This window comes from Rhipicephalus sanguineus, chromosome 10 (genome assembly GCF_013339695.2).
Source record: "Rhipicephalus sanguineus isolate Rsan-2018 chromosome 10, BIME_Rsan_1.4, whole genome shotgun sequence".
NCBI lineage: Eukaryota > Metazoa > Arthropoda > Arachnida > Ixodida > Ixodidae > Rhipicephalus > Rhipicephalus sanguineus.
Window position 1 is genome coordinate 59055884 of NC_051185.1, and position 13300 is coordinate 59069183.

A 13300-nucleotide genomic window follows, 5' to 3' on the forward strand; every position below is an offset into this window, starting at 1 on the left:
GGGGGAGGGTTGGATGATCCATACATTAGTCTGAGAGAAAAAATAACTGCTAGAACAAGGAAAAGATGGCTTTCGCCTTGAAGTCATATTAGGCAAATGCATGAGGGACCATGTGACTTTTTTGCTTGAAACTTTCAGTCGTGTTTCCAGCAGGTATGCCATAGCTGTTGGAGATTCACACGCTGGTTACGAATTTGTGGTGATCATGGGCCCTTTGAAAAAAAAAAAATGAAGGGCGTAACGAGTAAGAAAATACATGCAGATACTACCCAGAGCTGACCTTTATTTCTCTTCTGCTACCTATTACCATGCGGGGAGCTGCATTCGAGTACGTGGAGTCTACGTTAGCAAGCTTACTACTTCATCCGCACTTTTGTATATTATGGCATAGTATAGACTTAATATTTGCTTGTTTCACTATGATTTATTAACAATCAGGTGCTACGTCCCCACACATACGTGCTGAGATATTAGGCAGTGTAGGCTGTAGAAATGTGGTTCCTTCACTTAAATATTTCATTACGGTACATAAGCGCTCACCACTACCAGCTGTGCTCCCCCAAGTAAAAAGCACGTTTGACGTAGCAACTTTGTTGTGTGTCTGTTATTATTCTTTACCATTCCGTACGACCATATGCGCATAACCGTCCGAAGCTGCATCGTAATGTTGTTGTGGGCGAATTTGACCATTACATACAACCGGTGAATGTCGCAAAATTAGGGTCTCAGTAACGGCTACCAAATTTTTTTGAGTCTTGTTAGAAACTGTTATTACCTCTTTCGAGTAGTACGGTTACTAACGCTACCTTTACTACCTATAAGTGGCCAGTGTTACGCCAAATGGTACCTTAAAGTTGGTAATTACAACTGCACTGTGTGTGCATGTGTGTGTTGAACATCAATACATTGTTTTACCTTTGATAGTCAGACGCTTGGTTAGAACAAAGATAGGTCACGAAAACAACAACAAAAAAAATCTTCACAGAGGCAACCTACCTCTGAATCCATGAAGCAGTACAGCACCGACACGAATATCCCCTGGAAAGCATATGCAGAAAAGTAGTAAACGTAATCAAAATATATTCCGGAACTAATCTCCGATATACGACAATACGATACAATTTCCGCGTTATGGTGCATTTCTGAGGAGGCATGTGTGGACCACATTGACCTGTCACTATATAAGGCAGCACAGTGTCGACATCGAGGGTAGATCCAGAGAAGGGTCCAGGTGTTCTTACCCCTCCCCCACCTCTAAAATTTTGAACATATACCCCAAGAAGGGGACCTATCAGATCAGGCACCCCCATAAGTTTCCTTCATTTTTCAACTCACCATCTCCGTAATGTATCCAAAGTCTTCCGCAAGATCTTCTAGAAGTCTTCTAAAAGACGCGATTCTTGAAGGAATGAATATAAAACTGAAGTGCTAAGGGTGATTAAAGTGACTTAAGGTGATGTAGCGGCGGTCATTGAAGATTGGAGAGGTGGTATGGACTATGGCGATGGAGCAGACAGCGGAGTGACAATTGGGGACCTCTTACTGCTTACACACATTAGGTATATAGTTGTATATAACCATCTTATCTGTCACCGAATACACAGTATGCATTGAAGTCATGTTAGCCGTCATCTTTGGGTACTAGTACGTCAAGAAGATGCGGAAGCCATAAACTTGACAGCACGACAGGTGCGTATTGGGCCGAGATACATTTTGATAACCGTGACAATCAATAAAAAACTGTACCACCGTCAAACGCTGAGCGATGTGCGCGTGATGATACTGCGTACTGACGTCAGAGTAGACGCCATGCTTTGGCACTAGCACGGCGAGAAGCTGCTGGGACGTCACATGCAAGCTGTCTATATGTACAGGTTACCGGCTCTGTACTTTGAAAGATCAAGCTGTGGAACGAATGGTTTCCAATCGCATTCCCTGCAGCAAATAAATTCTTTGAAATTAAAAAGCTTCATAAATAAAAGTGAAACAGCTTTGTATGCGCCTTTCTCTCCAGGGTTTGGCACGCCGGATTGGTCGCTTTCTCACCAAATAAAGGGAGCCGATCCCCGAGATAGCGCAAACCGGACCTCTCTTGTAGATAGTCTAATGAAAACGGTGTGGATTCAGTTAAACGGAAATCAAACAAAAGCGATGGAAGGACTGGGAAGGTCTTGGAGAAAGTGGTGAGTAGAGAGAGGAAGAGGCTCGCGTTGAATCCGCAAATGAGAAAAATTCCAATATTCATACAAAGTCTAACGCTCACTTTGACGATAATTAATAATTTTATAAAATGTTCTCTTTGTTTAACATTGGTACACCCTACAGGCCACACGACTAGGCGCATAGGAGAAATTAAGATGTCGGGATACGGAAACAAATGCGATCGCTTTCAACGAACCAGAATATGTATTGACGAGCGTTCCGCCCAGCACTCACAGGTCGTGCATTGCGAAGGTTCTCTTGTACGCTGAATCTCGTATAGGTGGGCTAGTACTTGGTGACAATGACAATCATCATCATCATCATCATAGTCAAAATCTTCAGAGTAAAGTGTGGTCTGTGCTGCGCACGCTACAAGGCAAATACTTTACACTAGCGAATATTGAGTCACGTTCGAAGCATAAGCGCAGTAGGCTTGGCAAGAGGGCATTTAACAGATCAACTAAAGACCCATTTAAACGCAACCGCTTGTGCTTCTTAGCGTTTCACTCGTCCACTATTCAGAATGAGTAGTTAGAGCTCTTAGGGCCCGTACTCAGAAAAAAACTTTACGCTAGGATAGTCAGCAAGAGTAACTATCATGGAATAACTTCACAGTGCCGAAAAACGAGGACAGACGAAAAAGAGCAGACAACGCGAGCGCTTGCTTGAAGCTGAACTTATTACAAAAGAAAAAAAAAGAGAGCGGAAAAAAATTTGCAGTGGCTTAGCTCGGCTATGCCAGGATATACGTAGCGTTAGCAAAGGTTCAGCTGATTATTCTTAGCTTTCCAGATTGTCTAAGATTATTAGCCTTCTTCTATTCATTCTTCGTACGCTGAACCGCTAATTGCCAGGCCACTACTTCGGGATCCGATGAGATAAGCTTCTCGCCTCTTCTGCGCCGTTGAGCAGCATTTGCGCTCTCCTTCTCCATGGCGCAACCCACCTGCAAACGCCAGTTAGAGGCACTATCACGCGGCTCCAGCGCTGTGTCAGACGGCGACTGCACAGCGAAGGCGAATAGCTGCGCGCGTGCTGGCGCCAGTGTGTCTACCATGGCTACGACGTCACTCCTCTCGAATGCGCAGGCCAGCAGCGGCGAGTCGCGCGCGGCGGTGGCGGAGAGCGCGGAGAGCGTTGAGCCAGCTGTGTGACATCACTGAACCTTGCGCATGCACAGCACGGCTCATGAGGATCCACGCGAAATCGGCTCCGGCTAGGCAAGTGTAGCTAACGCTACAAAAGAAAACACGTTAGAGGGTGCGCATGTGCACACTTGCGCAGACGGCTCACAAAAGAACAACAATGTCACTGTGGTATGACGCCAGATTTTTTTCTATAGATTGCATTTGCTATCCAGAAGACTCAGTGAAAGCTGGCTGACACATGCCTCGCTTTTGTTGTCTGCTCTTGTTCGTCTGTTCTCGTTTTTCGGCGCTGTGACGAAAATTCGTCCAAGCTTCCGTGCTTCTAAGTAACTATCAGCCAATGCAGATGCTGGGCATGGCGTTGACGAAGGTGACAGGCCAATGGAAAGTAACACTTACGAACGAATGCACACGTGAATTCGGCTCCTGATCAGTGTGAACCTCGAGTTCACAACGCTAACGCTAAGCCAAGCATCTCGTAGTTCGCTATACGTCTGTAATCAGGATGACCACACAACTTATAGCTTCATGCTGCTCGGCTCACGATTTCAGGGAATTACTATGAAGCGCCGGTTATACCTGCGAGGATTGGAGGACAGCATTGATGATCATGTAGGCTTCCTTGAGTCCCATAGTCTCGTTCTGTGGGTTGATGCAAAACAGAAGGTGCGTGATGCCCAGCAGAGGAAAGAGCAGTGCAGTGGCCTTGATGGCTTTTCTGTACATGAAGGACAAAAAAGATGCTCATATCACAAAACGTAAATTTTTTTTCACTATATCAAAGTTAAGAGGAAAAAAAGACAACCACCCTTTTGTAGCACAAAGCCACAAGAAAATCCTTACGGATTTCTCAGAAACAAAGCCTTTTAGTCGCCGAAAAATTCGTCCTGGTCCGGGGCCAACGTCTTTCCGGGACGGTCGCTCTACCAATTGAGCTAACCACGAAGCTAGCAATTGGCAGCGCGAGGGCAAATTCATCGACAACTCGAAGCAACTGGACACATATTGAAAATCAATTCTGCGGAATCCCGCAAGGTGGCGGAAGGGTTAACAAAGATTAACCCTTCCGGCACTGTGCGGGATTCCGCATAACTGATCTTCAAAGTTAAGAGGGTTCTGTTTCATGGTTCTTTATGTTGCGCAATTCTTTGAAAGCGTGCTATACAAACGTTGCTATGTTGTCGCTGTATGAGTGATCAGCCGTTGTCGGACGAGGGATATCAAGATATTTGATTAATTATTGTTCAGCAATACTTGCGCGGCTGCGTTCATTATGCGATCAATAGGACGCGCAATTGCCCCCAGCAGTTTCGCTGCAAGTCAGGCTCATTTGAATTATACAGAAAATGACAGCCAATCTGACTGTCACTGTTTTGCTTGGCAACGAGTTAACAGATATTCACGAACAAAGTCCGCCTCTGTGGTACGGTGGTTACGGCGCTCGGCTGCCGACCCGAAAGTCGCGGCTTCGATTTCGGCTGCAGCGGTCGCATTTCGATGGAGGCGAAATGCTGCTAGAATTCCGTGTACTGTGCGATGTCAATGTACGATCAAGAATATCAGATGATCGAAATTTCCGGAGCCTTCCATTGCGGCGTGCTTCATAATCGTATCATGGTTTTGGCACGTAAAACCACCGATATTATTATCATGAACCAAGTTAGTGCAGAACCATGTGCGTTTATCAGCCATTTTAGCTTACGTACGCTAGTACTGACGGTTACGACCACCCTACACCACCCGATACATTCCACGATAGGGTATCGAAACGAACACTTGCCTGAACTGAGTAGTTTCCAGTGCCGACGCCTTGGGCTTAATGCGCGTCACGAGGATCCTTACTATGTTCACCAGGAACACGGAGTTCACCTGCGAGTCACACAATGACGATCGTTATCTCAGGTCATAGCTCTGATAAGATAAGGTGCACGGAACTCGGGCAACACAACCAGCAAATACCATAAATTATATGAGCAAGCAGCGCGGAAAGTTGAGCAAGTTGCTAAGTGTTCACCTTGGTCAAACTGCGCCGTGGGACGGGACACAAAGATGGAAGTGAGACAAACAAGCGCAGTTTGTCCCACCTCTCCTTTGTGTCCCGTCGCACCGTGCAGTTTGACCAAGAAAAAGCAAGTACTGTACGCAACTCACCAGTATGGCGACGAGTCGCGGAGCTATGAGTATCCACACGTTGGAGCTGGACCCGTAGCCTTCCCAGCATGCCGTTCGCAGCTCTTTTTCTGTCATGTACGCCCAGGCCAGGATGAACGCGAGGGGTAATCCTGCGGTCAAAGTTGATCTGCTGTCAAAGAAGCTCTCATCCTTTTAGATGCGTAGTATCTTATGGCAGAGTTCAATCCGGTGGTGGTGGTGTGCGGCGTGACCACCCTTACTGCGCATGCGCATACCCTCTCCACTTCCCCTCTCCCCCTCTCCACTTCCCTCTCCCCTCCCTCTCTCCACTTTCCCTCTTCCCTCTCCACTTCCCCTCTTCCCTCCCCCTTTCCTCTCTTCCTCTGAAACGCGGGCTAGACATGCCGAAATTCTCTCCTGCGCAACGCCGCGATGAGCACCAGCGCATGCGCGTCCCCTCCCCCTCTCTCCTCTCCTACGCTGCCCCCTCTCGCATGCCTGCCGGCTGCGTTCCCCGCTCGCCATGTGAGAATTAACGGCCAGGCTAGAGGGAAGACAAGACGCGCGTAGCGTTCCTCTTCGCGTTCCACGACGCGAGGTCGGTAGCATGCCCAAAGAACGCCAACGGAACGCGATCGTGCAAGTGCACCGGCTTCGCATCGCCTCATGGTCCCCTTTAGCGGGAAATGGTGTAATTTTTTTCTTGATTTGATTAGTTACAACAACAAATGCTTGGAGCCAGTAGCCATGAATCTAGCTGATGATACAGTTCTCAATAATAAGTAACGTTAAAGCGGCACCACACAGATGGAGGGAAAAAAAACGCATGATACACATATCATTCCGTTTGTTCGCGTCTTTCACGCTTTTCTTTTATTATACATAATCAGCGAGCAAGCAAACATCAACATTCAACATCAAAAAGATTAACAAACCTTCCCTACACAAGCCGTAGAGTGTCCCTTTAAAGGGGCCATGACACCTATTTTTCGATCAGAATAATTTGTTATGTGGATTAATTCTTGTGCGTTCCCAAACAGACTGGCGAAATTTTAGCGCACTTGGTCGAGCACCTAATTTGTTATTGAATATTTTTATAAACACGCGAGTGGTCCGAGAGTCGGGCAACACTGACGCACTCGCGAGCCGTGGCGTACAAAGCTGCTTGCTTTGCGAGCGTCTGCATTCGGGCGAACGATTATGTTACATTGTCAGCTGCGCGCGCAATCGAGCTATTGAAACTTTCTTCAGCTTCATACTGAAATTGAACGATTTACAGCGGCTGGAACTTTGGTAGAAGACGACGGCTCCGCTCCATGCAGCATGCGACGTGACACACGCCATGGCAAAATGGCGCTCGCCGGCGGTGGGCGGGGATTACGGCCGGCGACTCCTAGGGCTTATTTAGCTCTGAAACGTTATTTTGAAGTCCATTTTTCATTATGTATAGGCACAATAAACCATCTACTTTTATTTCGCGCTGAAAGCTGCAAATTATTGGGTGACCGTGTGATGGCCCCTTTAAAGGGGTCATGAAGCACCCCTTGGGCTTGTTCAAAAAACACATCCTGCGGAAAGCTGACACGGCTATGAACTGCTCTGCCAAATACTACAGTCGTGCGCGCCGCGTAAAGGCCACAAGCGGAGCGCGAAGTTGCCGTTTCCCTAGGCGCCCTCTTTTCAAACAGAGGCCGGTTCTCACTCTCGTCGGTGGGCGGGCGTCTGCCAGTTTACGTCGCAAGAGACATAGCATGCTTATTGGCCGATAGCCGACGTAAATCGAGAGCGGCGTTCGGATCAGATGCGCTTCTTGCCGCGGGGTGCCGCCACTTGCCGGCGCCGCACTCCTCAGTACACGGTAGCCGCACTCGCGCAAGCGAATCGCAGCGGGAGAGCGATCGCGTTTCATGACGCGCACTGACGTAACTTCTTTCCCCCGTGCCATCCCTCCCTGTCTAGCTTCGAGTGCGCTCGTCGGCACGAGAAAAGAGAGAAAGCGCTGAGAGCGTGCGCCAAACACCCGTAACTCCGCTGATTCTTCACGGATTCGAGAAATTTTTGCGGCAATCGATTCGGGAGGCAGTAAACTTCGATACTGAGGTCATTAGATCATTACTTGGAAAAGTGGTTCATGACCCCTTCAAGAAGGGAAAGTAAAGAAACATTTCAGCGTGCATTCTTGAGAACACAAATAAGCAAGGAAATAAACAAAAACAACAAAGAAACACGAACACACAAAGCGAGAAAGAAAAATAGTGAACAAGAATGAAGGACAGAGGGGAAGAAAAACAAACAAACAAACAAACAAACAAACAAACAAACAAACAAACAAACAAACAAACAAACAAACAAACAAACAAACAAGCAAGCAAGCAAGCAAGCAAAAGGTGCCATGATGTGCACAAAGGGCCATCGTGCCACGTACTGACATTCCAAGCGGTGTACGCGCGTTGTATACCAAATAGGAGAGAAACAAAGGGAAAAAAAAAAGATGGCAACACTAGAATTCTGCAAAATGCGCACGTTCTTCCGTGCTTCGCCGTCAGATGTTGCAGCATCTTTCACATAAGACGCCCCGTCGCACGCACCTTCAGCACAAACGCTGTGGAGCTTTCTAAAGAAGGGAAAAAACGGCACGCTATCCAATAAAGGAGTGAAATTCCTATGCGGGAAACGTATCTACGTTGAAAAGACGCGAAAAGTGGCGCATTTCGGACGAAAGGAATGCAAAGTGCCGTTGAAGGCAAGAGAACAGCGGGAGCCGTGTGACGAAAGGCCGTAGGTCGGACACTTTGCCTCGGCTCGGGCAATCGAATTAGCTGGGACGAGAAGCCAGTTTTTTGTTTCGTATGCACCGCGTGACTGCCCACCGCCGTAATAGGAGTGCTTTTCGCTTTATCTCGATCACGTGGGATCACGCGGCACAGTCTGTGCAGAGTGCAGTTTGCCCTCAAAATGTCGCCCGGTCATTTACGCATTTGCCTAAGACGACTCAAAGGCGAAGGCCATCTTCTTCTCAGTCTAATCTATTCTCGGATGCCTTCTGCACCGAAGGTGTGGTTTCGCGCAGCCTCCGGGATCGGAGGCATTGGAAAATTTCTGCACCTCACGTGGTATTGCAATGCCTCCGGGATCGGCCAACCTGTGACGAAGTGGCGATGTCATGAGATGACTTCCTCATCACACCGTATGGTGAAGTAGCACACTTTTGACGAAGACAAAGGGGACAAGAAAGACGCGTCGTGATGACGTCTTCATGTACCGTCGCGTTATGTGACGTAATGAGGTCGTCATGACGACGTCACACTACCTGTGACGACATGATGACGTCATAGGGTGACGTCACCACACTTTGATGATGTTTTGCATCACTCGTGTTGACGCCGCCGCCGCCGACGGTAACTTTTCTCGTTTGATGGGGCATTTAAGGCTTTCGCCTAAAGAAACAACGGAAAGCCTAGGACATGATTAATAATAATATCTGGGGTTTAACGTCCCAAAACCACGATATGATTATGAGAGACGCCGTAGTGGAGGGCTCCGGAAATTTTGACCACCTGGGGTTCTTTAACGTGCCCCTAAATCTAAGTACACGGGCCTCGGACATTTTCGCCTCCATCGAAAATGCAGCCGCCGCGGCCGGGATTCGATCTCGCGACATTCGGGTCAGCAGTCGAGCGCCATAACCACTAGACCACCGTGGCGGGGTCCTAGGACATGATTGACGTTAGAGATACAGCAACAATAAGCTTGAAGTCGTTGTAGAAAGAAAGATCGTTATTATTATTATTATTATTATTATTATTATTATTATTATTATTATTATTATTATTATTATTATTATTATTATTATTATTATTATTATTCAAAGGCTGCAACTGCTTAGGAAAGCTATGTCGCCAGAGTGATGTCGAAAGTCACACAATGTGATAGAGTTTGTGGTAGATATCGACAGGAATATCGCAATAAATGTTCTTCAATCCTTAAGATGGTTCATATTTAAGATCTGCTTTAGTGTGGAAAGTTCGAAATCCGCGCCGGATGGGGACTCGTATGCTCTCATAAAAGGAAGGCATACTTTTCCCTTGCTCTACTGGGTTGGCACTAAAGCGTGGATCGACAAGTGGTCGAAATGATCGGCCTGTAACCTTAGGCTGAACTTAAGTCACGTGCTACACCCACATTCTCACATTATGCTACTGCTGCTTTCATGATCGAATACTGGAGCGGTATTGCTCACAGTTCGGGACAGTTGCATACACTCTCCCATAGTATAGTACAGCTTACTATCCATCGTCTACCATTTATTCAAGGCAAATCAACGAGGAAGCGCCCATGCAGACGCTAGTCTAATAGTAATATCTGGGGTTTAACGTCCCAAAACCACGAAATGATTATGAGGCACGCCGTAGTGAAGGGCTCCGGAAATTTCGACCCCCCCGGGGTTCTTTAACGTGCACGTAATCTAAGTACACGGGTCTTTATCATTTTCGCCTCCATTGAAAATGGGGCCGCCGCGGTCGGGATTCGATGCCGCCACCTGCGGGTCAGCAGTCGAGCACAACAACCACTAGACCACCGTGGCGGGTTAGAATCAATCTTTACTCATGTTTTTCTACTTTCTCAAATTACTTTATTTTTTGTTCAAATTCTCCGCTTCATTACTTATATTCTGTTATATTATAATATTCTATTCTTAACATTCTTTTTTCATTTTTACTTCTTTCATCTTAAAGGGCCCCTCACCAGGTTTGACAATTTTGAGCTGATGAGCGCAATGCATGCACTAGGCGTTCACGATTACGTCTCCCAAAATTTGCAACGCTACGCGCCGCGTAAATGGGTCAAATTTCAAGCTGAACTCTGCTTGCCCTTCTTCTCGCGTCCACGCGCCCAGAGAATGAGGGGATGACGTACATGAGAGAATGGCCCTACGCAGATAGTAGTGCTGTGACGTCGCTCCTCTACGTAGACGACTGTGCTCTGACGTCGCCAACAGTAGCACGTGACACTGCGATAATTATTTGACACGACGCGTAGTTTTTGTAATTTGTTGCTTGAATGGATGAATAAAACTTGAGAGCAATAATAAAACACACAAACGGAATGTGTGCGTTTTCTTTTTTAATTTTTACTGCGAATCGCAGCGAGATTCGAGACTAATCTACCTCTGTTTCGCACGCGTTCGTGTTCTCGCGCTTTGCTCATCGTGCAGACGCCACCCTTCACAACGAAACTAATTTTCTACCGCGTTCCAGCGCTCATTAGGCTCATTTATCCTCCCGCGTTTAACTAGATGTTCATGCGGCACACCGTCTCGCGTCCGTACAAATGTTGCAGCTTTCGTGCTCAGTAATAGGTTGAAAGCCAAGTGATCGGCGATGGCACATTCGGCATAACTAGCAGAGATGAAGCGCAAAGAACGCCGCCACAACACCGCTCGCGTCTCGGGGGCTCGGGCTGGTTCGGGCGCGTCATGCGCTCGTGACATTTTGTGCGCATGACGTGTTCATGCGTATGCGTTATGTGATCCTTCCGCTCGCGTGCCGAAGAGGGCAGGGAAGGGATTTGGCTTGCGAAGGCTACGCGGGGCGAGCGGCAAGGGTTTGCAGCTCGCCTCCTCGCATTATGGTTTCGCGCCGCTACAAATTATTGTTTTTCTCAGCTTCTCACCGACAGATTAGAAAAAATTCTTGTGGCATAATGCTCTTTATTGGGCTCGCAACAACTTGCAATGTCTAACTAAAATTCGTTAGGTCACCTGGTGAGGGGCCCTTTAAATAGACAAAAAATTAACATTTAATTTAAGAATTGAATTGAAAAATGTTTATTAAAAAATTGGCCGCGTATCTGCGTGCTTCGCTGCAAATGTCGTGTAAAGACGATAGAAGAGGCGCTGTGTGAGATATGGACGCCATCTGGCAATACGTCGGGAAACATGAGTGCTGTGTTGCGTGCTGGTAGTCCCGGCGCAGCAGCAGGCGAAGACCGGCGGTGACCAACGCGACCGGCGGGGACGCCAGCCAGCCCAAAAACGCGGTTTGGCGCGAAGCGCTGAAGCAGAGAAACGTCCGCACTCAACGAGTACTCTCCACACACTCTTTTATTTACACGTCGCCTGGGTAAAACAGGAACGCCAGAGCGGCGCCCACAACCGGCAGCCTGAAGGCCGCCCACAACGCTGCTTTTTCATTTTTTAAATATTTTTTTTCACCTTCTTGGCCTTCTCAAAACTAAAGTTTTTCAACACCAACCCATGGCATTCGTACAGTGCAATACAGAACCGAAACCGAAACACAATAATGAGCTCGTGCGAAGGGCACGGAGGAAGGCAAATTTCAGCGCAGTCGCATTTTCAGCTTTGTTGAAACAGCGCTCACTAGACGACGACGAAGTAAAAGAAGGCACAGGACAGGCAGCGCCTGTCCTGTGCCTTCTTTTACTTCGTCGTCGTCTAGTGAGCGCTGTTTCAACAAAGATGAACGCATACCAACTCGCTCAAGCTTCCATTCTTATGCATTTTCAGCGCAGCTTAAGAAACTAGGGTCCTTAAAATTACGTATGTATGCATTTTCTATTAAAGGAACACGCCACCTAATACTTACCTAGTGATGTTGCACCTCAGATATGCATGATATTTACTTTTTGATCGACAACGTTCACAAGTATGAACAGCCGTACCAGTTCAAGGCGGCTGGCTCTTGGGCAAGTGGTTCAACTTTGGCCGAGTGGCTGAATCGAGGGACGTGCCGACAGACAGACAGACAGACAGACAGACAGACAGACCAAAATTTCTGCGTTTAAGTTCCCCAAGAAAGACTCTCGTCTTTAAAAAAGAAGAGGGGTTTGAGAAGCAGGTGGGTGGGGCCCCTAGTCCAGGGCTCCACTGGCCTCAGCAGACCGCCGCGCCTTGTCCAAGAGAGCCACTTGGGCCTCCTTTTCCTCGCTGGCGTTTAATTTAAGAAGAAACTGTGGCACACACCCACACTGGGGGATTGGCCAAGAACAGGGTAGCTTTAAAAGACTTTAATTTAAGAAGTGTCTTTTAAAACTACCCTGTTCTTGGCCAATCCCAAAGTGTGGGTGTGTGCCACAGTTTCAAGGAACTACTCAACTCTACTCCGTATCACACGCCTGCAGAGTGGGTACTGGAACCTGTAAATCGTAATAAATGGCAAAAATAATGAGTCGAGGCACACAGAAAGGATTGATAGTAACAAGCGTGGTGAAACATGTTCATATTTATGTATCTTGCAGACTGAGCGTGTGTACTCGATTACATTGTCATGTAATTGCGTATATGTGGGGCAGACGGGGCAATGCCTCAATGTGTGATTAAGGGAGCACCAGAATTCCTTGAAAGGCTCGGCAAGATCACATTTATCACTGCATTGCCGGCAGTGTGACTGTCCTTGAGTTTTTGTGTTCCACTTCTATTTCGTACATACACAGGAGCCGAAGGGCAAGTGAACTTGTTCAGGATGCACACTTCTTCAAACTGTAACAAGCATGTGTCAGTAAGGCGTCGGCGGGATTGCACAATAAAGAAATATCATTTCTTGGGATATCATGAAGGATCTGCCGCGGGTGTGTTTAGGAATTGGCGCGAGCAAGAGTGGTCAAATTTTTTTTTTCGCGCAAGCCCTGCACGGTCGTGGGCTTCGTGTATGAATTTGTGTTTTCTTATCAAAAAGCTTAGTTGAGAGTCAGCGCTTGTTCTTATGAACCCTTTCTGTGTGCCTGGTCTCGACTTTTCCGCTGCTTATCGCGATGGATTCATACAAACGAGCCCAGCTATCGACACTTTTGCAATTGGA

General features: G+C 47.3%; 1 protein-coding gene across 1 annotated transcript in view; it reads right to left on the bottom strand.

Moving 5' to 3' along the window:
• The window catches only part of LOC119406415 (corticotropin-releasing factor receptor 2), a 239329-nt gene that overhangs the window by 10463 nt on the left and 215566 nt on the right, over window positions 1-13300 (bottom strand). Inside the window, exons 7-10 of the mRNA XM_037673160.2 lie at window positions 5502-5632; window positions 5131-5219; window positions 3930-4068; window positions 997-1038 (exon numbers count right to left, since the gene is read on the bottom strand). Of these exons, the coding sequence (XP_037529088.1) occupies window positions 997-1038; window positions 3930-4068; window positions 5131-5219; window positions 5502-5632 (401 nt within the window). The remainder of the gene's footprint in view (window positions 1-996; window positions 1039-3929; window positions 4069-5130; window positions 5220-5501; window positions 5633-13300) is intronic.